Consider the following 26623-nt stretch of genomic DNA (forward strand, 5'->3'; position numbering starts at 1 on the left):
ACGCTCAGAGAATGGATTGTGTCCCAAGCGTGGTTATTTAGAGAAAATATGAGCCTGTTTATGGGACATGTACCGTTCTGGGATCCAGCGAGACATCCGAAAAATGCAGCTACTAGTTTCTGCTCTGCAACAATCCACTTAAAAGGGGAAGATCAATCCACAGAGCAAATGTGGGAGTGTGAAATGGCCAGAAATGTATCCATCCTCTGCTTCCACGTCTATATACAGACACCTGATATGCCCCGAAAGAGAACACTGTATATATAAAGAAGACTCTCTCTTAGCTGCAGGAGCCTTCTCTATATACACACACATAAATATGGTCTGCTGTGACATCCGGACACCCACCTCACCAATGGCACCAACTCAATCTTTACCACTAACATCACATGTCATTGGACCTATGCTGTTCCTGAAAAGGACATGGGGTTCAGCCATATTATGTATTAGAAAGGCAAAAAAAGTCATATGGCCCCTACCATTCATCTAAACTGCAGTACCAGACATGGCCATAATTGTACAGATGGCATTGTGTTGGCTACTGCCGTGACAGGGATGTGGAGTTCCGATAGTTGGGCTCGGATTGTTAAAAACATCAATGAAAACCCCCATTACCTACCACTGATGTAGCTTTCGTCCCAACACAAGGATTCAGAAAGACAATACCAACACAACTACAGAATAGGATTTGCAGATGCCACATGGAAAAGGCACTGACAGCCTCTACTGACACCACACAACTTACAAATGGGGCATAAAAGTTACAGGGTGCCACAAGATCCGCTAGTGACATTGCGAGCAGACATAGTCAGACGTCTTGAAGACCCTTTTTAAGGCAAGAACCGACGTATAATGTCAATTCACTTCTAGGAGCATCTGCAAGTATTTATTTGCAATTTAGCAATCCTTTTCCGCCAGGGAGCAGGTGCCTTCAGAAAACGCTTGCACTATTATAACCTGCATCTATTCCTGCAGTTTAACCGTTCAGTAACCAGTTATGGATAGCAGCAGCTGTTTCTATGAACCAGGCAATGTAAATACGCAAGAGAACGAGGCAAGGATGTAGGAATAGCAAGCGCACAGACAGAAGCAGGAGCGAAAGGAAAAAGGATGAAGGCGGCCATTTTATTGTGGTTAATGATCATCCTAGCAATCTTCTAGAAACAAGTGACATCAGTGACAGATGAGGCACTGGACAGACAGGAGATCTAGCACCCAGTAAATGGAGTTCTACTTCAGCTCCCATCACAGGTGGGTCATATGTAACAAACCGGTCTGTAAAGAAGACATAGAGCTACTGTCCTACACAAGGACGACCCGGATCTTTTCTGAAACACTGATTCTCTCTTGCAAATGTCTCTTTGATGCTGGGAGAAATGGACATACAGAAAATGGGGAAGGCCGTGTGCGTTTCCTTAGTGGGGGTTCTAGGAGGCATAAAGGCTCCATACAAGTAATAGGGTGACACAAGTCTCACCCTAATATCACTGACAAGATTAAAGACCCTGAGACTTAAAACATGGCTTTTTATTAGTTGCCTTTGATCATGCTGGAGATGGCCGTTTCCAGAGCCATGTTTCCCCCCATAATGCCAGACTTGTTCTGTTTCTCCGAACCCTCGCCATTAAAAGGAACCAATGGGCAGTTCACACTGGTCCCTATAGGAGTGACAGGCAGGGTAAGCCTTTCATCCAGCAGGGTTGGGAAGATGTGCAACATATTGCTACTAGTACTTTATATGGGGCTGGGTAGCCCAGAAGGCTGTAACCCCTGCTCCACCCATAGGGCAGAAGAAGAGGTGTTCCTCTGCATGCGTCGGTGGATGCGTCGGAGCCTCAGCAGGTATAACAGGATGGAGAGCAGGACGACAAGGAAACAGACCAAGAACAGGTAATGGTTGTACACAAAGGATGCTCCTCGCCAGTGAGGGTGGCTGCCGCGGAACTGCTCCTGCTGGATGTCCCTGTGGGTGATAAGAGCACAATGTAAGATGTGGGATAATCCTAGTACGACGTTCACAGCATAATGTAATACCTAATTCTTTAAAAAGGTATCCAGCCTTATAGCGAATATACCACTAGGTACATCGCTTTGGGGTTTTTACATGAACAGATCAGCACCAGAGCGGGCATGCCATTGCCGCAGTCCTTTTTTAGAACCGCCACCCAGTTCCCGCGCACGGTGCTGGTCTATTGGCTCTGACCCGAAGCACTGGAGGCGGACCCCAGAGCGACGATCTCCCTTCCCTTCTGTGACACAGGTCCATTGATTCTATATCAGAGAGGGGAGAAGGCTTAGTCACACTGGGGGCCGGCGGGCCCACCTCCAGTGCTTCTTGCCGTGCCGTGCCCAAGAATAGACCGGCGCAAGAACCAGACAGCAGGTTCAAAAAAAATGACAGCGCCACTGGCATCCCCGTGGCGGCACCGGTCTGTTCATGTAAAAAGCCCAAAGCGATGTACCTAGTGGTACATTCTCTTTAGCCCCTTAAGGACTGGGCCAATTGTCACTTTTGCGTTTTCATTTTTTCTTCCTAACCTTCTAAGACCCATAACTCTTTAATTTTTCCACCTACAGGGCCATGTGAGGGCTTCTTTTTTTCAGGAACAAGTGTACTTTGTAATGGCATATTTCAACCTGCCATAAAATGAATGAGGGAACCCCCAAAATATAATGTATGGGGTGTACTTGGGTCAAAAAATGTGATTCCGCAAATTGTTTTTTTTTTTTTTTGGGGGGGGGGTCCATGTTTACGTAATGCACTTTACGGTAAAACTGGCATTTTTTATTTATTCTATATGTCGGTCCAAACACAGCGATATGCATAGTTTCTAAAGTTTTACTATTTTTTTTTATTAGCACAAAACTTTTTTGCAAACAGTTATATTCAAAATGGCCCTATTGTGACTCTTAAAGCGCTTTTATTTTTTCACCTACAGGGTCGTATGGGACGTCATTTTTTGCATCATGATCTCTAGTTTTTATTAGTAACATTTTTTTCTAGATTAAACGTATTGATCGCTTTTTATTAATTTTTTTTATACATAAAAAGTCATTTTTATGTGTTATATGTATAAAATGGGAAGGGGGGGGGGGTGATTTTCACTTTTATTGGGGGAGGGTCTTTGGGACATTTTGTAAAACATTTATTTATTTACACTTTTATAGTCCCCTTAGGGAACTATCACTTACATACGTTGGATCAGTAACACGGATTACTGCTATGCCATAGCATAGCAGGGATCAGTGTTATCTGCGATCTTCTGATACAGCCTGCCTGTGGCCTGTGGCAGACTCAGAAGATTGAAGACCTGACTGCACAGAGGAAGGTAACAGACACACTGCAGGGGTCCCGATCGCTAAGTGACCAGAGATGCTCCGGTCACTTATACTTAAACGCCGGAGTCGCGGCATGACGTTTAAGCGGTTAATGTCGGGCGGCCGCCACAGCCCGCCATTGAGGGTGAGGGCCTGGCTGCAGATAGCAGCCGGTCCTCATCGGCTATGGAGCGAGCTCAGCTTGTGAGCCCGCTCCAAAGCCCAGGACCCCGGCAGGGTGTACATTTACGCCCTCCTGCGTTAAGACACAGGCAGTGGGGGCGCAAGTGTACGCCCATGGTCGTTAAGGGGTTAAGAAACTGATTGTCTATACTCAAGACTGGCAATCAGTATTACATCAATGTTTACACTGAATTGTAAATGTATTTGTTGAGCCTGTGCAAGGTTCTGCAGCCTTGTCTTGTCTACTTGTTGAGCCATACATTTTCTTAACCCTTTAACGGTTTTAATTTTATGGTTTGTTAATATAAGAGTATGGTAACAAAGCTGTTGCTTGTGCTTCACAGTGGTTACTCTGGATATTATCAGCTGGTCATTCTGTGTATTTCACATCTATATATCATTCTAATTTCTAGATTTTTTGATACACTCACTAAAAAACTAATGTGCCAAGACTCCCTTTAAAGGGGTATTCCCATCACCTAAACTTTTGTTAGGTAATAGGAAATGCAAAAAGAACCAATTTTGCACATGCATCTTTAGAAGTTTGGCCCCTCTGTCTCGCTGTAATGTCGACAGCGATTGCCTAGGATCCTGACCACCACTATCAGCTATCAGGACCAACCTGAAAAAGGGAAAACCCCTTTAACGTCACTGACAACCCCATTACAGAGAAAGGTCTTGTAATTATGAAGTAACGCTTGCAATTATATTTTTTGTTTGCTACCTCAATGGTAAGAATCTAGTCCGGTATAGTATTGCTCCGAGCGTCCACTGCACCTCCTTATCATACACTTGCAGGACAGTTTTGAGGCTGCTGTAGTTTGAAGGGAATGAGAAGCCTGTATGGAAAACCTCATACATCCAAGCCGATTTAAAGCACTGGTATCTGTAATAAAAAGGCCGCTATTGAAAAAAAATAAAAAATCAACAAAAGGGAATCTGTCACAAAGTTTATGCCGCCTTAAATGAGAGCAGCATAAACTAGTGACAGAAATGCTGCACAGATCAGTGTATTACCTACATCATTCTGTTCAGCCGTTCTTCTAATGTGCAGGAGAATAGGATTCTTGCCACACCTCTCCCCCCCCTCCAGCTGCTGATTGACCGAATATACACAGCATAGATTGATAACTGCCAATCAGCAACTGGTGGGTGGAGTTTTCTGCTTTTCATGAATATCCAGGACTACTGAGCACACGCACATAATGGAGAGGACTACTTATTGTCCATGTTATTCAGGAGGATATCTCTGAATCAGCTGCACGGAACAATGTAAGTGATACATCATTCTGTTCAGCTTCTTTGTCACTAGGTTATGCTACCCTTATATAAGACAGTATAAACCTGCTGACAGAGTCTCCAAGTATCACTACTTCAGGTATGGCATAAACATGCTAAAATGTGAATAACCCCCCCCCCCCCCCCCCACACACACACACCTTGGGGACTAATGCAGGGATAGACACCTTGGGGACTAATGCAGGGACAGAACAGTGATGCCTAATCCTTGTACTACTCACTTTAATCGATGTAAGTCAGCATGTGTTGCATACAGGCCTCGATCAAACCTCTCCTTTAAAACCGACCACTTGGTGGCGCAGTAATCCTGGGAAATGGAAAAAAAGTTAATCAAGAAAACAAAATCTATTTTTTCAATCATCTAATTGGCATTTAAATTAACCCCTGAGTAACAGCCCCCTCACTGGACCCAACTGCTATTTATTTGTGTGGTCTCAGAAGAATCACTGAAGCAGATGAGATTTCCCTCCCAGACATGGATAATGCTTTGGCCATTCTCCTGCTGGAAACTGGCTGCAGACTTGGGAAAGAAGAACTAATAAAAATTTAGAAGAGCCCTAATGAGATTTCAAGTTGCATGTATAAGTCTATTTAGCATGCTACAAAAAAAAATAAATAATTATAATATACTGTCTGGGACAAGAGCTTCTTTTCTTGTGTCCCCATGTGAATACTTCTGTCTCAATGTTACTACAGGTGATATCAATATATAGTTGTAATCATCTATCATGATATACAGTAAATCCCCTCTCAAACACTGGCCCCTTATGCAGAGCAGATTTCCATACATTATTCCATTATTCCCAATAGAAGAAGGGAAGTTTGAGGATGCAAGGGGATATTAAAGCGTACCTGTCATTAGAAAAAGCTAGAAAAAGAGACATGTCAAAAGTTTTGATTGGTCGGGATCTGAGTGTTCAAAACACGAGTGATTAGGGGAACTGCACTGCTGTGCACTCCTCTCCCCGCTCTGTGTCTTTGTCAGCAGGATGGCTCCATAGATGTACATTATATGGCCTCCTGGTAATAGCATCAAGATTTTGTGCATGATTGAAGGTCCTTTCCATTGGGTCTGAGTAAAAGACATCTGACGATTCCCCCCACCCCTAGAAGGCTATAAAAGAAGGAAATACCTTTGCTTTAGAGGGAAATATGCTAAAGAGGGAAATATGCTAAAACACTAAGGGGGTGAAGATGGGGGCTTTGTCCAAAGTGCATGTCTAACCTGCATATCCTTACAATGTCCCTATGAATAACACCATGCTGTGGTCCCATTGTGCAGCCATTGGACATTGCATGTGACCAAGGGGGAAAAAAGCCATATAGAGATTAAAAAAAAAAAAGAAAAAAACAACAACGAATTTGACACTATAACAAAACAATCACTGAGCTCAAGGAGATCAGCCAAAAAGTCCAATGGAGTACTCAATCACGAGCCTCCCGTAATCTCCGTGTCCTAGGTATACAGTAATTTTTTTTACTGTACTGTACCTACAATCTTTTAGCCTATCTTACACATTAGGGGCTTCCCCAGTGTACAGTGAATGCAAATGCAAGGTAAACCCTACCAGTGCTCCATATTTCCAATATGACATAGGACTAACATTAGACCCTCCTTAGAAATACACATCTTGCCACTTTATCAGCATGCAGTGCACCAAGGTTTTCTACTGGACTATGCTGAAAGGGTTTTTATATAAATCTAGGGAGGCATTTCTCCTTTCACGTGGTCCTAGGATATCCTCCCCTTACCTTTGCTGCAGGCAGGAATCGGGCAGAGCTGTAGTCTCCCCCCATACGCAGTACATCCTCTGTGCAATAGTAGAACTCTGAGAAGCCATAGAATTCACTGTTGTGATAGGGCAGTGGCGGCTGGTAGATACCATTTAAGGTGGTCTGTGTCTCATTGGACAAGTTCATTAGAGGTTGGATGATCCGGCGGCAGAGATGAAAGTCACCTGTGCCACGTATAAACATGGTCTGCCCGCCCTGCTTAATTTTATCTGGGATATCTAATGGAAGGCACGGGTCAAGGTACGGCACATCTTGAGTCAGCCCGACTTTCTTCCCTAGAAGCCTAGAACATATAACAGTGATCACTATACAGTACATTGACATACAGGGCCTTTAGCTATTTTACACAAATTTGTATGTGAATTTAGCATAACACTGACCTGTTCTTTTCCATCGTGCTGGAGAAGATGTATTCCTCATACCTCTGTCTAGCAGCATTGCCCCCAAATCCTAGGAAAGTGGCCACGTAAACTCTGTACACGTGCTGGGTCTCGTGGGCATCACAGCCAAGGTTGAACTCTGCCAGCAGGTTCTTAGCCATCTCTTCCTGTGGACAGATGGAAAGGTGGGAGGGATGTCAAATGGCAGCTAAGTGCACACGGGACATGCAGCACACATGGAAACACAGCAAGCGCATAATGGACAGACCTTAAGACACACTACATAGATTCCATCTACTAAAACCCCCTTCCATTAGTCTCATCCTTAGTCATGTACAAAGCTGTTTAATGGGAAGGACACTGTCTACACCATCAGGGGGCGTTTGTCTGTGTTAACGCATGATGTTCAGGGTTTCATCAGAGAGGTATAAAGCTATTAGGACAGTGTTGGAATTATGCCTGGAAGGTCCAGAGACCGACCACAGTAACACATAAAATATTGTATTATATGAGTATGAAGGGACACAAAGGGACAGCAGAGGAAAGTGTGTAAATACCTTTATTATCTGCTGTATCTATTACTGGGCCGAGTGTTTCCTCAGGATTTAGTGTTATTTCCACAATGTGCAGTACTAGGCCTGTATTCCTAGAAGTCATGATAATGTAATCCTCAGTAAACCCATACCAGAGAATGACTCTGCCAAGCCTAGCTGTGCTTTGTCTGAGGTCATTCCCATTGGACAAGATCTGAATGTCACTCACTTGTTCCTACAGATGTGATCACACTACCATCGGTAGCTTCGTTGGCAGATCTGTCAGATTTGACCGGTCCATCGCTGCCATTGTCGCTTTGACAGAAAGTATAATGGCTATGTGAACAGGGCCAATCCAAAGGATCACTGACCACACATCTACTGTATTGTTTAAAGCTACAGCTAGAAAATGCCAAAGGAAGGTTCACATCTGCTCAAACCTCTATTCCATCACCCCACTTATTGCACAATGCAGTATAACCTGTTCCCATTCAACTACTGTGTAAAAAGCTTAAATGAGCACACACACACACATATATATATATATCTATATCATAAAAATCAAAGTCTGTCTGTCTGTCTTGTCTGTCTGTCCTCTATAGACTTCCAAACGCCTGAACCGTTTGACCCCAAATTTGGCACACAGATACATTGGGAGCCCGGGAAGGTTATTGCGAAGGTCCCGTCCCCACCAGATGTACAGGAGGGGAGGGGGAGGGGAAAGAGAGGCGCCCCATAGAGATGAATGGGAAAGTCTCCTCACTGCAAACACAGGTGATATAATTAGCTGCAGCAGACACGGCAGTTGGAGCCTTAGCAACCAATAGGATTACTGCTTTCATTTTCACAGGGAGCAATGGTTGCTAGGGAAGCTGCCTCACAACATCCACAGTAATAACTGGTAGACCCCCTACTCCATCTATACAGTACATGTATATACAGGACCCGCTACTCCATCTATACAGGACATATATATACAGGACCCCCTACTCCATCTATACAGTACATGTATATACAGGACCCCCTACTCCAACTATACAGTACATGTATATACAGGACCCCCTACTCCATCTATACAGGACATGTATATACAGGACCCCCTACTCCATCTATACAGTACATGTATACAGGACCCCCTACTCCATCTATACAGTACATGTATATACAGGGCCCCCTACTCCATCCATACAGTATATGTATATACAGGACCCCCTACTCCATCCATACAGTACATGTATATACAGGACCCCCTACTCCATCCATACAGTACATGTATATACAGGACCCCCTACTCCATCTATACAGTACATGTATATACAGGACCCCCTACTCCATCTATACAGTACATGTATATACAGGACCCCCTACTCCATCTATACAGTATATGTATATACAGGACCCCCTACTCCATCCATACAGTACATGTATATACAGGACCCCCTACTCCATCTATACAGTACATGTATATACAGGACCCCCTACTCCATCTATACAGTACATGTATATACAGGACCCCCTACTCCATCTATACAGTACATGTATATACAGGGCCCCCTACTCCATCTATACAGTACATGTATATACAGGACCCCCTACTCCATCTATACAGTACATGTATATACAGGACCCCCTACTCCAACTATACATTACATGTATATACAGGACCCCCTACTCCATCTATACAGTACATGTATATACAGGGCCCCCTACTCCATCTATACAGTACATGTATACAGGACCCCCTACTCCATCCATACAGTACATGTATATACAGGACCCCCTACTCCATCTATACAGTACATGTATACAGGACTCCCTACTCCATCCATACAGTACATGTATATACAGGACCCCCTACTCCATCTATACAGTACATGTATATACAGGACCCCCTACTCCATCTATACAGTACATGTATATACAGGGCCCCCTACTCCATCCATACAGTACATGTATATACAGGGCCCCCTACTCCATCTATACAGTACATGTATATACAGGGCCCCCTACTCCATCTATACAGTACATGTATATACAGGACCCCCTACTCTATCTATACAGTACATGTATATACAGGGCCCCCTACTCCATCTATACAGGACATATATATACAGGGCCCCCTATTCTATCTATACAGTACATGTATATACAGGGCCCCCTACTCCATCCATACAGTATATGTATATACAGGGCACTACAGGTATACCAAACTGTGACTGGGTAACACTGCCACACCAGACCTGACCAATACCGCCATACTGTGCTGGATAACACTGCCACACCAGACCTGAACAATACCGCCATACTGTGCTGGATAACACTGTCATACCAGACCTGACCAATACCGCCATACTGTGACTGGATAACACTGTCATATCAGACCTGACCAATACCGCCAAACTGTGACTGGATAACACCGCCATACCAGACCTGACCAATACTGCCATACTGTGAATGGATAACACCGCCACACCAGACCTGACCAATACTGCTATACTGTGCTGGATAATACTGTCATACCAGACCTGACCAATACCGCCATACTGTGACTGGATAACACTGCCATACCAGACCTGACCAATACCGCCATACTGTGCTGGATAACACTGTCATACCAGACCTGACCAATACCACCATACTGTGACTGGATAACACCGCTATACCAGACCTGACCAATACCACCATACCGTGACTGGATAACACCGCCACACCAGACCTGACCAATACCGCCATACTGTGACTGGATAACACCGCCATACCAGACATGACCAATACCGACACACTGTGACTGAATAACACTGCCATACGGGTAAATACAACCCTGCAGGTATACAGGACACTACAGGTATACAGGACACCAAAACTATACACTACAGGTGCACGGGACCTCCACAAAACTATATACTACAGGTATACAGGACCCCAAACTTTAAACTACAGGTATAAAGGACCCCAAAATTATACACTGCAGGTATACAGGACCTCCACCAACTATATACTTCAGGTATACAGGACCTCCACCAACTATATACTACAGGTATACAGGACCCCAAACTATACACTACAGGTATACAGGACCTACACCAACTCTATAATACAGGTATACAGCACCTTCACCAACTCTATAGTACAAGTATACAGGACCCCGAATATACTACAGGTATACAGGAACTCCACCAGCTATATACTACAGGTATATAGGACCCCAAACTATACACTACAGGTATACAGGACCTTCACCAACTCTATACTATAGTTATACAGGACCCTGAAACTATTCACTACAGGTATATAGGACCCCCGAACTATATACTACAGGTATACAAGACCTCCACCAATTATACACTACAGGTAACCAGGACCCTCAAACTATAAACTACAGGTATACAAGACCTCCACCAACTATACATTACAGGTATACAGCACCAACTATATACTACAGGTATACAGGACCCCCGAACTATACAGTACAGGTATACAGGACCTTCACCAACTGTACACGGCAGGTATACAGGACCTCCCTCAACTATACACTACAGGTATACAGCCCCCCCAACTACATACTGCAGGTATACAGGACCCCCCCAACTATACACTATAGGTATACAGCCCCCCCAACTACACACTGCAGGTATACAGGACCCCCCCCAACTATACACTATAGGTATACAGCCCCCCCAACTATGCACTACAGATATGCGAGACCCCTAAAAACTATACATTGTGAGTATACAGAACCCCTTCAACTATGCACTACAGGTATACACTAATTCCACTGATTAACTCAGATGAAACAATACCTTTAGCTTGGCCTCCTGGGCACCTTAGAACAAATCTAATTAACACACTGACACTTTATACCCGGGCAGCGCTGGGTACATTTTCTAGTATATATATGTGTGTATGTAAATTTAAAGCTCATTAAAAGGTTTTACATTTAGTGACAGGCCAATAATAACTACAAGATGCATCTCACATCCCTCCTACACACATACAGCCAGCAAAAAAAAAAAAAAAAAAGGAAAAAGTAACGTGAGCGGCCATAATGACAGTGTATACGATGCAATTCCATGCATTCAGCACAAAAGGGATAGGGTTTCTTAGATGACCTCTAATTTTCCTTCCTGACTGTTTGCCAGCTTGAAGTGCAGCTTTTCCAGCTCTGTAATTTAATATCACACCATGTTCCCTGAACTGGCCTGAAGTAGCACAGAATACAATATATAGGCAAAATACTGGCTACCTACAGATCCAACTGATCAGCAATAGAAGGGGTATTAAGCCTAAACAAGGTCTACAGCCCATGGGCACCGGCATTTCTGTATGACATAGTCACAGGACTCTGCTGGAGTTATATATATTGGGAGCTGTTCAAATTGTATGTCAAAAGGAGGATAAAATGTGATGTGAACAAAGCCCAATGTCTCTTAGTGTTTGGAAACAACAACCATTCATGATTGGTTGGTTTGCTTGACCTTGATGGAATAGGCAGAAAATTATGCTTGCTCATTCAAGTGATGTAACCAGTATATTTAAGGAACCTTAGCTTCTTCCAGATTTCCTATAGCACAATTCTAAGGGCCCTATTACGGAGCAAGCGAGCGCCAACCTATTACATGCACCAACAGTGAGAGGGAAGGAGCAGGGGGGGGTGCGGGAGGGGCGGCCTGGACGATCTACAGGGTGCCTTTACACAGAGAGATTTAGCCAACAGATTTTTGAAGCCAAAGTCAGGAATGGATTCCAAAAGGGTAGAAATCTCTCCTTTATGACCTGTTCTCTCTTTATAGTCTGTTCCAGGCTTTGGCTTCAAAAATCTGTCAGATAAATCTTTCTGTGTAAAGTCACCCTTAGATTGTCCAGGGAGCCCATAAGAGATAGCAGCGGTCTGCTGCAGTCACTCCTATTACATGGAGTGACGGCCAGCAGACCGTCACTATCGGCATTATGGTTCCTGTTGTAAACCAGCGATCAGTAGACATTGTACATGTCGGCTGAATGTTGTTTTACTACATGAGCTATAGCACAAAGTGATTATCGGGCGGTAATCAGCCAAGTACAGCAATTAATCGCTTTGTGTATTAGCGCCCTAAGAATAGAGGAAGAATTAAATCAAGCTCCTTTTCTGTCAAATGTACGCCGAGTGTCTCCTTACAATGTACTCTCCCTGGATGGGACACACCAGAGTTATATTATAAATGTGAATAATATACACCTTACTGACCCCATATATTATATATAATTTGGTGATATGCTGGGGTTATGAAAGACAGCACATGCCATCCCAAGTGCTCAGGAATATGCCTATGTGAACTCATAGAACTAACCCTTGTAAATCTCCCTAAATGCTTTGCATCCCTGGTGACCATGATAAAACTACTGGGATGAGCTAAAAGGGAATAGAAATAAAATAAGAAGCCAGATAGAAGCAAATTAAAAAGTAAAGTATTACTGATAATGACCTGCTGAGAGGAGGCAAAGCTTACACTTTTAGGTACTTCATATGCAATCTGAGTGGAGACTCCACCCATGTCCAGAATGCCGGCTGTACGCTTGCGTAATATAGTGTCCTTTTTGTCGCTGCCAGGTACATTTACCTCCACAACCGCTTTGTCCTCTGTGGGGACCAAAAGTAACAGGTGAGCAAAAGAGAAAATAGTCTGTAAGAAGGTATTCTCCCCACAGAAAGTCTTCTCACCATCATCTATGTGATCAAAGCGACCAAGAACAAAGTTGATGCCAATCCAAGCGTATACTCCTATAAAATCCAACAAAAGCATGTGAGGAGAAAGTCTATATGTACATCTGTAACACTGTACTGTTTTTACAGGAGAATTCATGCACGTATTCAATTTGAATTTTTACTATAAAGTCCCTCTAAAGTGCTCCCTATGGTCTGGTCAATCTGACATACCTTCCTGCTTTCCTGAGATGACTTCAGCGTGGGAGTCAGAGAAAAGAAAGTCATAGTGCACTGGGATATCTGTCCGCAGATCTTCAAGTATGGCCTCCTGCTGGCTGAAAGAGACAAGTGCACTAAGTACATGTATGAGTGTTGGGGACCGGGATGTGGGTCAGATGCAAATCTACCAAAAATGTAGGCAGAAACATCTTACCAAGCATAGATGCCAAACCACACAAGTTCAGATGGCTACGAAAGTGAATTAAAAACAACTTCTTGTTCCAAAGCGATGGAATATTTACAAGCAGGTTTCTACTTTCTGGTGAACCACCAATGAGCAGTTCCATAATCACGCAAGATGTCAAGACTTGTGTGGTTTGAGGCTTCACATGTTGCTTGCTTGTCCCTGAGGGGTTTTAGGAAGGAAGCCGTCTCACCTCTCAGTCAGGATTCGGAGCCCTGCTGTGCACAGGATATACAGGGGGGTCTCTTTGTGCTTTTCTCTTGGGATGTGGCTAGCTGCAAAGTTCAGCAAAGGAGAGATGTAGTCGCTGGCTTTCTCCGGCGTAGTGGCAAGCTCTGAAATACCTAGAAGTACAACAGTGGTTGGTGAGACATTTCTGGGAACTTGATAATGAATTCCAGCAATATAACCTGGATACATACAGCAGGTAAAGGAACGTAAGACCTCCAACATATTTCTATTGTGTAGACATTACAAAACTTGCAAGCGTTTGCATTTACTCCATGAATTGTGCCATTGTAACCCTGGAATATTTGTGATTTCCATAAGACCATTGTTACTCACCTGGCCCGGTTCCTGTGCCGTGTCTCAGCAAGCAGCTGCAGCTATGCCTGATGCCCCCCACCCCAAGTTCCACTGCAGCCATGCTGGTTCAGAGCACATTGCTCCTGTCATCCTACATAGCCAAATCTGGATGCCAAGACAGCCAGGAGAGGAGGATGACAATATTAGCTGTAATATATATTCATAGTTTTCCTTGTCCTTGTTTCCGTGTGTTGTCTGACTACTACAGTTATTGACTGTGCACCTGTCCTATCCTTTAAATCATCTGTTTCATTCCAACTCCTGGCTACGTTCCTGATTTTGTCTGAAATGGACTACACCTGAGTGGATAAGCAGATCCAGTCATACATTGTCAACCTTAGAATGAGAACCTAAGGAGAATGGTGACAATATGCAAAAAAAAATCTACATAAAGTGGCTTAAACACAGTACAGCAAAGACTCGGGGCTATGTATCTCTAACATTTTAGCATTACAAGTCCCAGCTTAGGAGTTGCCTACCCTATACTGAGGGCCTCTCAGAAGGGAAGGCAGATGTAATGCTGGAGGATCTGTCCAATGTTCGGCACGCAGGTGTCACTGGGACGCAGGCTAATGCAGACAACAGCTGTGAAGGTTGACAGAGAGAACACACCGTGCTGGAAACCAATGCACAGCTTTACCACAAATGACAGGATGTGGAGCCTCCAGAAAGGTTATAAAGTCTGAGCCTCCTATAAAGAATCTCCATTAGCGTGGGTTGGTGACTTTACGGCTGCAAATCGAATTTCCAGAATATTCTGTGCAGATATCTAGCCCCCAATTTTTATGGCCTATGTGCAACACTGGCCACGGGTGGTTGCGGGGTTTCTATGGTCATACAATACTGCAATCTTTTATCCTAATACGATTACACTAAAGGGGTTCCAGCAGTCTGCCTTTTTTAATATATTGTTGCTGGTGCATATAAAACAATAAACATGTTATCCTTACCGGTCTGCACTCCCTCGGTGTCCCACTCTGGTGTCACAGAGCCACCACTTCCAAGAGTAACGCATCTTGGGAGTGACAACCAGCTTATCACTGACCGAGATGGGACAGCCCCGCGACCAGTGACTGGCTGTCACTCCAGAGAAGAGCTCCTCTAGGAAGTGGAGCCTGTTCAGTCAGCGGGGGACACCAGCGACACTGAGGGAGCGTGGACTGGTAAGGAAAATATATTTATATATAACATATATGCACCAGCAGCAATATATTACGAAAGACTGACTGACTGAATAAATCAGAGTATATACATGTATGGTGTCACTTCCTATTGTCTACAGGAACGAAAGTCATTCTTGTGGCCACACATCCATGGACTTATTCCCTACTAAGATTTTTGACACTAAAGAGAAGCACTTCAGACATTGATAAAGATGCATTAAGCCCAGCAATGAGGAAATGGCTATGTAATGGGGCCCCCAGGGTCACCTGTCAGTAAGGTGAAGGTTTGGGATTCCATACTGCTAGTCAAGCGTATGGCTGGAATGTGCCTAGATGAAGGCAGGATCCTCCCAGGGGATTACTACCTGCGGTGATTGCTTCTTAAAGTGGATGACAACATTGACGGGCCATGTATGGAGGTCCACATCATGCTCTATACTGTCTGATACCTCTAAAATTCTGACCCATCTGGATAATGTGGATCTTATTGTTCAAATGTGTTTTCTCATTCGCTTAATGGGACAAAGGAACTACTGTAGGAAAGGTTAGTGAACAAGTAAAAAGAGGGGGTGCATGGATAAGCAGCCTGTATCCATGAGTCGGAGAATTCTGCCTGTCTACAGATGAGCAATGTCTAAACCTGCCTTCTCTGTTTATATTCTACAAGATGGGCATCTCTAATCACTGATGAACTTTATAAGGATGTCTGGCTTTTTCCTACATTTCCCTTACCTCATTTCATAGGATCAGGCCCCTGGAGGACGCCATATAAACAGGACACTAGAACAGATGAAAGTTACAGCAACCAGCCGCCACCAACTGTACAGTAATGTGATCTCCTGCTCCACCTAGTGCTGTACTAGAAGTACTACAGTCATAACTGAAACAGTACTGGAATTCTGTGTGTCCTTAGGGTGCGTTCACACCTACAGGATCCGCAGCAGATTTCATGGTGCAGATTTGATGCTGTCTTCAGTTATTTAAATGAAATCTGCTGCGGATCCGCAGCAGAAAACCAGCTGCGGATCCAGTAAGTGTGAACGTACCCTTATACAGTGTCCCCAGTGACAAAGTTATAAACAAAATGTGCATGTTATTAAAGGCCCCAACAGGTAGAACAGTGGATAACCTGGGTGATTATATTGTTCTGAAAGAACATTGACCCATGTGGACAACGGCTAATCGTTACCATACCTAACGTTATATGAAGTTACTGAGATGGTCAGAACAGCCTGTTCTACAACGTTCTAAAGATGTAATATCTGGGGGATATAAAGGTTGGGGAAAACAGGGTCACGTGGGTCTAACGTCCACACAGGAGCAGACTCTAGTAAAGTGGCCGTTCAGTGTACATTAAAGCAGATTTCATTCCAAAGTAAGAAAAGCATTTACAAGGCCCAATGTATGATCCACTGGGGGCTAGAAACTACATAGGCCATAAAGGATTTTAGCAGTCTGGCAATAAAAGTTTTCACAGACATCATTAAAAAAACAACCCAATAAAGTTATAGGCCAATTGAAAATATCAAGGCTCATTGGTTACTGAGCAGACCCACAGGAACATAAGGTAGGGGGCTAGTTGTTTTAGGCAAATTGTTAAACAACTCTAAATATCAAACTGTGTATACAGCTCCTATAAAGAGCCAAATATGTCCACAGCTGAAGACCACAAAGAAACCCAGTGCATAGTATGACCCTGCGGTCACGTGTTACCCCACTCCTTCTCTTGGCTAACTTACAGACTACAAACTTGCCCAAAGTTCATATTCGCACAAATCCAAACTATGAGCATTTGAATCCTGCTGCCTGGAGAAGATGGATGCAGCCCGAAGACCGTCTGGAGAAGGTGGATAGTTATAGGCTGTGTGCCATTCGGCAAGTTCGCTCATCTCTTTTACAGTGAAGAGGGGTAGATGGGTAAAAGTGGATAGCTCCACATAGCAGCCATATGCACAAAAACACTAGATTTTACAAGTTTTTGTTCCTTTAAAGGGGTTATCCAGTGTTAGAAAAACATGATGGCCACTTTCTTCCAGAGACAGCACCACTCTTGCCTCCAGTTCAGGTGTGTTATGCAATTAAAAATCTATTCACTTCAATGGAACTGAGTCGCAAAACCCCAACTCAAACTAGAGACAAGATGGTGCTGTCTCTAGAAGAAAGTGGCCATATTTTTCTAATGCTGTTTAACCCCATTCCATTAAAGCAATCAAAACATTTTATTTTGTCATTTAAGGTGGCCATACATCTTAGACTTATTTTGGCCGAACCCACAGCTACCGTCAGACTCAACCGTCAGTGGTGTATGGGCCCCAACCACTACCAGATGATGTTTATGGTGATAGGGGTCAGGTATGATGGAAAATCACGGCGACCTCTTTGTTCAGAAAGAGATAAGCAGCAGTAAGGTCGCTCTCACTGCGGCTTACCTCTCCCCATAGACAACACAGGAGCACTTAGCCGTGAGGGGAGGACACGCAGCGGCCGGGAGATTTATCTGAGGCCAAACAGTTATTGATGGAGCATGGCCGCCTTTAGATGCACAGCAGAAAGTGAAAGGTAACCATATTCTTTAATAATAAATGAACCTCCAAGGGGTGACTCCTCTGGCAGCATGCATCGCTATCTAGAGTGCATATTCTGTTGTTAAGGAGACAATGATAAGAAAGAGTGTTAGATGACATAGAGGAAATCTCTGTGGCACTGAACCTGAGGGCGCTCAGCGCCCGGGCACAGTATCTGCATATTGCTGCTAGTTACTTGTGCCACCACCTAGGAGGGATAAACAGGCCCATAAGAATACAGTGTATTGTCCTACATTACAGTGGTCCATCCTGGACACAATTCTTTTTCTGATGAACAGCAGAGTTTTCTTCTTTTTTTCTTCAACATACACGTCTTTTACAAAGAGCAGAATGAAAAGGGAGAATTTTATGGAGAGTAAGATTCTTTTTAGGGTAAACCCAGACATGGTGGATATTTCCTCTGCAGATTTTACCAGGATTTCACTCTGACAATCCTAAGTGTGCAAATTCACCATGTTACACACAAGGGTACGCGTCTGTAATATGGATCATCGGTATTTTATCTGTATGGAATTTCTATACAGTAAATACTGACTGTCTTCCAGATGGGAAATCTATTAGCACCCCCATTACAGTGTCTAAAAGAAGCCTTGGGGTGAGATCACTTCACAATTTTGAGGACTCTTAAAAGGGGAAGTCCAGTGAAATAAAAAAAATGGAGGAAGGCAGGAGGTGCAGGAAAATATTAAACAAAGTAACCCCCTGTTCCACGGGCCAACTATGAGGAGCAAACGAGCGCTGTCAGAGGCAGCAGCAAGCGGGTGAGTGCGGAGGGGGTCACGGGGGGGGCTGAATGGGTGATCGCTAGATCATCCGGGCAGCCAATAGAGCAGGGGTCCTCAACTGGCGGACCGCAGTCCGAACCCGGTCTGCGGAGTCCTGCTGTCCGGACCCCTGATCAGACGTCCTGACCATCCCGGGGCGGTTAGGAGGTCCCACTCCCCACCACAATGCCTCCCGCCCTATAGGCATACTGTCCTTAGATTTCAGTACGCCTGTGGGGCTGGGGGCAGTGTCGGTCCGGCCACGGCTGATACGCACTCTCTGGGGACGTCCCGAGGATTCCCCAGCAGAGCGAGCACCAAAGACCTCAGTGTACGCCGCCGGCCTGTACTTCCGGGAAGTTCAGGTCGGCGGCGTACACTGAGGTCTTTGGTGCGCGCTCTGCTGGGGAATCCCCGGGACGTCCCCAGAGAGCGCGTATCAGCCGGGGGATGGACCGACAGGAGAAGAGAAGACAGCCGCAGCGGGGAACGAGGTGCTAGGTGAGTTGTGTTTTTTTTGTTTTTTTTTTTGTCTGGGGGCCATCTATAAGGGGAGAGCGCACAGGGGGGCTATATACTACTGGGGGGGGGGGGCTCACAGGGGCTATATACTACAGGAGGGCTATATACTACTTGGGGGAGCTCACAGGGGGCTATATACTACAGGAGGAGATTGCACGGGGGGGCTATATACTACAGGGGGAGAGCACAGGGGGGCTATATACTACTGGGGGGGAGCTCACGGGGGGGGGCTATATACTACTGGGGTAAGCTCACAGGGGGGCTATATACTACTGGGGGACAGCGCACAGGGGGCTATATACTACTGGGGGACAGCGCACAGGGGGCTATATACTACAGGGGGAGAGCGCACAGGGGGGCTATATACTACTGGGGAGCAACCTGGGGCTGTATACTACTGGGGCAGAGCGCAAAGGGGGGCTATACACTACTCGGGGAGCAACAGGGGGGGGCTATATACTACCAGGGCAGTCACTCCCTTTGTACCTAATATCAAAGGCCTGGTGAGAGAGAAAAAAAATGCCAGTTTTCCCGCTAATAAGCAGCAATTCTGTATGTAAATAGTTGAACATTTGTGAAAAGTAACAAAACACGTTTCCTACTGATGTTCAGCTCGGACCTTCACCTGACAATAGACCCTGGTAAGTGGACCTTCACTAAAAGTTGTTGAGTACCCCTGCAATAGAGGATAGTAGCCACTCCCGGGTGCTGCTGACAGCCACGGGATGTCAATTTAGTCTAGAATCCAGGTACGTCATGTACCCAGCTCTTCCAGCTGCAACGTCACAGCCAGGATAAGGCTAGGTTCACACTGTGTTTTCAGCATCCGTTTAACGGATCCGTTTTTTTTAACGATCAAAAAAGTTGTGTCAACAGTACTTTATTGTGCGTCAAAAAAAACTGATCCGTTTTGATCCGTTTTTTTTTTTTTCTTTTTTTTTTTATAATGGAAGTCAATGGAAAAACGGATGCACACAAATGCATCCGTTTTTTGCAAAAAAAAACAGATCCGTTAAACGGATGCTGAAAATGCAGTGTAAACCTAGCCTGAGCAGGCAATCACTTAGCTGGGTATGTGAAGTTACAGCTGCACGAGCTGCAGGACTCTGGTGGCTGTCTGCTGGACCTGAGAGCAGCGCTAAGGGGCACCAGGACAGGTAAGTTCATTTTATAATTTTCCTGCACCCCCTGCCTGATTGTTTTACATTTCGCTGGACTTCTCCTTTAACCTTACATGTTTATTACTAAAGAAATTCTATAACAACCCTCATGTAAGACCCTGTATACTACATAAAATCAGGTATGATCACACGTCCCTGAGCTGCTTATTAAAAAATAAATAAATTAAGTATTTGCTGCTGTTTCAGACAAGCATAATACAGCCACATTTTATGTCAATATTATAACTGCATATACTGGTGCAAGCAAAGGTCTAATAACCCACAGTGAAAGCATAATAAGGATCTATGATGCTAACGTCTTAGGTCATGCTAGGGCTGGTGGCAGTAATATGGACATAAAATGCTGTAGTATATCAAGAAAAAAATACCAAATACCAATTTACAATATAACAGCTTAGCAAGTAGAATAAAATACTGACCCTAAGGCAGCCCATACAATGGCCATTAGATAGCTGTCGGCCAGGGTACACACTTATTCTTCCAAAAACTATGCTAGGAACTTCTGGTGGGGGTTTATTTTCTTTAAAGTAATAGTGACATGTCAGAATCTGTGATCGGGGAAGGTGCAGGTACTGAGACCCCCACCGAATGCTGACATCAAGAGGCAGACATGCTGGGCTGAGGACTGCGTCACAACATTTTTCTGCTCAGCTCTTACTCATAAAAGCAAAGTCAGCCATCTACAGAGAAAGTCTGAGACCTTCTCCACATCTGTATACCACTAGCTCTGCTTTCATGAGCAAAGTATAAGAATAAAAAGACAACACTTAGACAAGCACTTCTGCCCCTTTGTTTTAGTGATCGATGGAGCTCTCACTGATATAACTTCTGACATTATTCTGTCACTATTAACAATTCCATGACTGGTACATTCTGACATGTTTCTGGTTCCCCCCATACAAACATCTGACTTCCAGGATATCTTCCTGAAAGTGATTTTATGATGGAGGTTACCTAAACTAATCTGAAAATCTAAAAATTAGCATATTTATCATAAATTCAGCATGGTCATCATCTATTAACATTGTCTCTTAAGAGTACCTGACTTTCTTCACAGTATTTACTGAGGGATGGGGCGAGCATAGTATCCCTGAAATGTTCAGTCCAGGTAATAAAGTGATCACGTGACATGTACAGCAAAGTGATCACTTATATGTGCATATAGGATAAACTGTCTGCACACATATGCAGGCCCTATTATACCAAATGATTATCGGCCGTACTTGGACAATTACCGTTTAGTGTAATAGGTCATGTTAAAAGCAAACGATAAGCCGACAGGCAAAATGTTGGCTGATCATTGTCCTCAAACATGTTCATTAGAGGATCACAAAATCCCAAGGAATAATCAGGTTCCGACAACTTTTATCTTTTATGTAGAAGCCTTTGTAGTATAATGACGTATGTAACAAGTCATTACCTGGTTTAATCTTCATCACCACAGTCTTTCTGTTCTGGTCTCTCATTTGCTTTATATCCAGCAGGTCATGAGGATTGCCATTATGCCGGGGCCAGCAGTATACAAATATTCGTGATCCGCTGCTTCCACAATCTACCACTACTCCATAGTTAATATTAGGGTCGTCTGTGTCAGTGGCTTCCATATCAGTGACACGAGCCAGGTACCTGAAAGGCAAAGATGTACAACTGAATCCACATACAGAGACTTTTAGGGATTTTCTGATTTATTAAAAGAAACATCACAGAGCAAGACTGGAGGATCAGAAGCAGTGAGTATAAAGGTATTTATTTCCCCTCTTTATCCCTGTCCCATTGTTTGTTTGTTTTTTACCGGAAAAACCCTTTAAGAGTAGTGCGGTTTCAAGAAACATAAGCAGGCGCATACCCGGGTTGCCTCTTTTTTTACACTCTGTATCACTACTGGTTGTAGAAGGAGGTGCGATAGCCGACGTCAACTTTTAATCTCTTAGTTATTTAATGCAGATAAGTCTTATAATTACTAGATAACACGACACCGAAGTGGCATGAAGCCATTAAAACTAAGCTATGGTACAGAGAAATAATGTAACTATAAGCATAACAAAAGCCAAAGGCCCTAAGGTGGGTCCCTACAAAAACCAGTTTGGTCCGCAGAAACTGAGAAACTAGCCTTTCCTCAGGGCAGCCTAGATAGTCCCAAGTTACAGTCACCTTTGCATGAAGAGAAATCTTACCTGTGATAGTTTCGGTCCCGCTGAGAACGACTGTACATAGTCCTGACCAGGAGCAGAGAGTAGATCAGAAACAACAGAATGCCAAATACAACACCAATAATCACCAGCTGCCGCAGAGTGCTATTCAGGGCACGGGGGCACCCACCCGGGGATATGCTAAAGTGCCAAGAAGCGGGAAGGAGGCAGGATATGCTTAGCCTGGAAAAGATGAAAAACACCCCATGAGATCACAAGAGCCTTTTCTCAAAGTAAAAGACACTAATACAGCACTCAGACCCTTTGGTCTTCCTTTAAGTAGTTCATGATAAAACATTCAATATACTACTAATAATATTACTGAGCTTTTCCATATGTAACATTGCTGCCTGGTACGTCCTACACAGACTAACATCTATCAACGCAGGGGAGACTTCTGTAAAGCTGGCCGTATCACAGATATAATAAACTTATTCTGCTGATGTTATTTTGTGACATGAAGACTGTGACAGACACGGACTGAACAATAATTGATCTGACATGGTGATATCAATCAGATGGTTTTCAAGTATAACTATACACATCCCCCAATGTGTCTTTTATGTAAAGTCATAATGCTAGGCAAACAGGTGTGCTGCCGTTTTTGGGCTATTACAGTGATGTTGTGCATGTGTCGTCACTAGAGATGAGCGAACCGGGTTTAGGTTTGAGTCGATCCGAACCCGAACGTTCGGTATTTGATTAGCAGTGGCTGCTGAACTTGGATAAAGCTCTAAGGTTGTCTGCAAAACATGGATACAGCCAATGACTATATCCATGATTTCCACATAGCCTTAGGGCTTTATCCAAGTTCAGCAGCCACCGCTAATCAAATGCCGAAAGTTTGGGTTCGGATCGACTCAAGCATGCTCCAGGTTCGCTCATCTCTAGTCGTCACGTAAAGAGGTATTCCGCTCAAACATAACTTTTCATATGCTGCTCCCCATCATGAGACTAACATATAATTCCATACTTGTTATATCTATCCAGTCTCCTTCCCCCAGTTCTGAGCTTCTCCTTTCTGCTGAAGACAGAAAAATCTGTGTGTGAGTTTTATCTCCGTCTCGCCCTTCTCCCTTCCAAGATGACTCATGTAAACAAGTCCCTGGCAGGCTGTATCTGCAACTCTGTAGCTTTTTTGTAATGCTGAGAGGGTAAATGTGAGGTCAAGTTGCTGGTGAATTCACTGTGATTAACTCTCCCAGCATTACAAAGCTGCTACAAAGTTGCAGATAGGGACTTGGTTACATGAGCCCTTTTGGAAGAGAGGAGGGGAAGACGAAAAGAAAAGCTCAAAGTTATTTTGTGTCCTCAGCAGAAAACAGCAGCTCAGAACTGGGGGGAGGAAACTGAATAGATGATAATACATGTGGAATGAATTGTAAGTCTCACCATGAGCGGCAACATATCAAAAGTTATGATTGAGGGGAATACCCCTTTAACCCTTTTTCTCTAGCCCAGGGGGTGTCAAACTTGCGTCACTCCAGTAGTTGCTTTAGATATTCAGGCATGATGGGAAATTAAGTTTTGCAGCAGCTGGAGGGATGCGGGTTTAACACCTGTGCTGTAGCCAATATGATTTTACTTTGCACTGGATTCTACTCTCACCCATTTTGCAGATTTGCCCCTGTTACTGCCCCTCTACACCGACCATATGTCTCTTATTTCCATTTACTCACCTTCCCATTTTGGACTAAGTTGTATATTACAGAACAGTAACCACATTCAACCCATCATTGCCGCTTTGCTACCGCATTTCGTCCACTGAAGCGTCACCCATGTTCTCCTCCTGGATAGACAGAATATACAGCAGCTTTATGCATGGAGTCCCAGCTATTCATCCGGGTAATTCATTTCAGGATCTCTGCTTCAAGTTTTTGAATGGGAACCTTCACTGCTTGCTTTCAGATGGTCTTCATCCTCTTGAAGTAAGCAATTGAAGTTTCCTTTCAATATCAGCAAGCAGAGATCTTGAAAATCATGCAAAAAGGAAACACAAGTTGTATTACAAAATTGTAAAACTTCCTATTATACAATGAATGAGCATGTACCACTTCTCCAAAGAAAGGAAATGAAATTATTATTATTTTGTTTTATTTAGCGGGCCAGCACGTAGAGCGCAAGTCACGGTCCATTTTTCATCCTGTCATGGAGACGTGTCAACAGTGGGAATCTGGAGCCCAACCAAGATGGCAGACCTGATGTGTGAGAAGACAGCAGTGGCCCCTTCAATATGAGGGTATGTCCACACTACCGAATCCCGGCAAATAACCCGCAGCATCTCTAATAGTCTCATAGGCTTCATCCTATGGTTTGGCAGAATCTGCCAAACCATAGAATTAAGCCTATAAGACCAGCAGAGAAGCACGCGACCACGAGCGGCGGAATCCGCTACAGGTGATCCTCCTGGATTCCGTAGTGTGGACATATCAGATAACATCCTGAGAAATGTCTCCATGACCTGTATAGAGAAGGAGAGAAAGGAGCCTCTTATTCCACTACAGGGTAACATCACAGGCACATTACACATGTGCGAAACATAAAGTGCACTAGTCACACACAAATCACTCAGATTCCACAGTCATGACACACAAGGCAGGATTATTGTGCTATTATACACAGGTATGGCACATATCAGGGCAATCTGCATATAGGACGCATTACACAGGTATGACAGAACCATCCACACAAATGACAGGAATATATTCCCGAATTATATGTGTGTGCATAATATACATTATATATATATATAATGACCTTTACATATATATGACAGGACTATACACATAACAGCACTATCAACATGTAGAACAGGACTATATACTAACATATATATAACAGGACTATACACACACATATATATATGACAGGACTATACACACACATATATATATGACAGGACTATACATACACATATATATATGACAGGACTATACATACACACACATATATATATGACAGGACTATATACACACATATATATGACAGGACTATATACACACATATGTATATATAACAGGACTGTATACAAACATGTGCATAGTGCTGATATAAGTGTATACAGTCCTGTCACATTATATATATATATATATATATATATATGACCCTCAGGTGCCGCTAGGTGTCACGTCCGCCCTCCGCTCCCCCGTTATCTTACGTCACGTTACCTGCACGTCCCGCGCCTCCCCGGTGCTGTCAGTCGCCGCTGTCCGGTGAAGGACACGTCAACGCAGTCAGGTAGAGACGTCTCTCCCCGGGGAGGGAGGGGTGAGGGGAGGTGTATCCGGGGCCCGCGGGCCGTCCTCCCTGCCACAGGCCCGGTAACCAGGCGACCCTAGCAACCGCCGAACACCTGTCTGTAGCTCGCGAGATTACACGCCGAGGGGAAAGTTGCAGGGTGAGCATGCGCCATCTTTGAAGTGGGCGGATTGCCTTTGGAGAACGCGTTAGTATAGCCCTTTGGGGTAACTGGGTACGCATAACAAGGCGCACAGAAATCTGCAAATGGCGATAAGAGCTTCCTGTGTCACTATCCCCGCTGTCATGCTCCTCCCCCAGCGTCCAGCATGTGTGACTATCCCCGCGCCCACCAGCAGGGGCGCTGCACGCTATACACGTTACTATCCCCGCTCCCAGCAGCAGGGGGCGCTGCACGCTATACACATGTCACTATCCCCGCTCCCACCAGCAGGGGGCGCTGCACGCTATACACATGTCACTATCCCCGCTTCCACCAGCAGGGGGCGCTGCACGCTATACACATGTGTCACTATCCCCGCTCCCACCAGCTCGGGCGCTGCACACTATACACATGTCACTATCCCCGCTCTCACCAGCAGGGGCGCTGCACACTATACACATGTGTCACTATCCCCGCTCCCACCAGCAGGGGGCGCTGCACACTATACACATGTGTCACTATCCCCGCTCCCACCAGCAGGGGCGCTGCACACTATACACATGTGTCACTATCCCCGCTCC

General features: G+C 44.4%; 1 protein-coding gene across 2 annotated transcripts; it reads right to left on the reverse strand.

Annotated features, from left to right (window-relative positions):
* Positions 1 to 1509: 1509 nt before the first annotated feature.
* ENTPD4 (ectonucleoside triphosphate diphosphohydrolase 4) lies at positions 1510 to 26083 on the reverse strand. 2 transcript variants are annotated; one of them, XM_069944326.1, is made up of 13 exons: positions 25810 to 26083; positions 24322 to 24431; positions 22628 to 22825; positions 21874 to 22079; positions 13847 to 13997; positions 13422 to 13525; positions 13206 to 13265; positions 12994 to 13124; positions 6975 to 7141; positions 6553 to 6877; positions 5022 to 5107; positions 4226 to 4387; positions 1510 to 1963 (listed from the first exon to the last, which is right to left on the reverse strand). In XM_069944326.1, exons 2-13 carry the CDS (start codon positions 24327 to 24329, stop codon positions 1735 to 1737), a joined length of 1827 nt encoding a protein of 608 aa, XP_069800427.1. In that variant the 5' UTR covers positions 24330 to 24431; positions 25810 to 26083; the 3' UTR covers positions 1510 to 1734. The 2 variants fall into 2 exon arrangements, with proteins under 2 accessions (XP_069800427.1, XP_069800426.1); XM_069944325.1 differs by having other exon boundaries at positions 12970 to 13124; positions 25810 to 26081.
* Positions 26084 to 26623: the final 540 nt, after the last annotated feature.

This window comes from Dendropsophus ebraccatus, chromosome 1, assembly GCF_027789765.1.
Source record: "Dendropsophus ebraccatus isolate aDenEbr1 chromosome 1, aDenEbr1.pat, whole genome shotgun sequence".
Lineage (NCBI taxonomy): Eukaryota > Metazoa > Chordata > Amphibia > Anura > Hylidae > Dendropsophus > Dendropsophus ebraccatus.

What these genes read in the sequence shown, in the direction of transcription:
- ENTPD4 (XM_069944325.1), bottom strand. An exon ending in AGCACGATGGAAAAGAACAG is followed by an intron (nt 6,878 to 6,974) that starts GTCAGTGTTATG and finishes TATATGTTCTAG; the next exon opens with GCTTCTAGGGAAGAAAGTCG. An exon ending in GCTGACTTACATCGATTAAA is followed by an intron (nt 4,388 to 5,021) that starts GTGAGTAGTACA and finishes TTTTTATTACAG; the next exon opens with ATACCAGTGCTTTAAATCGG.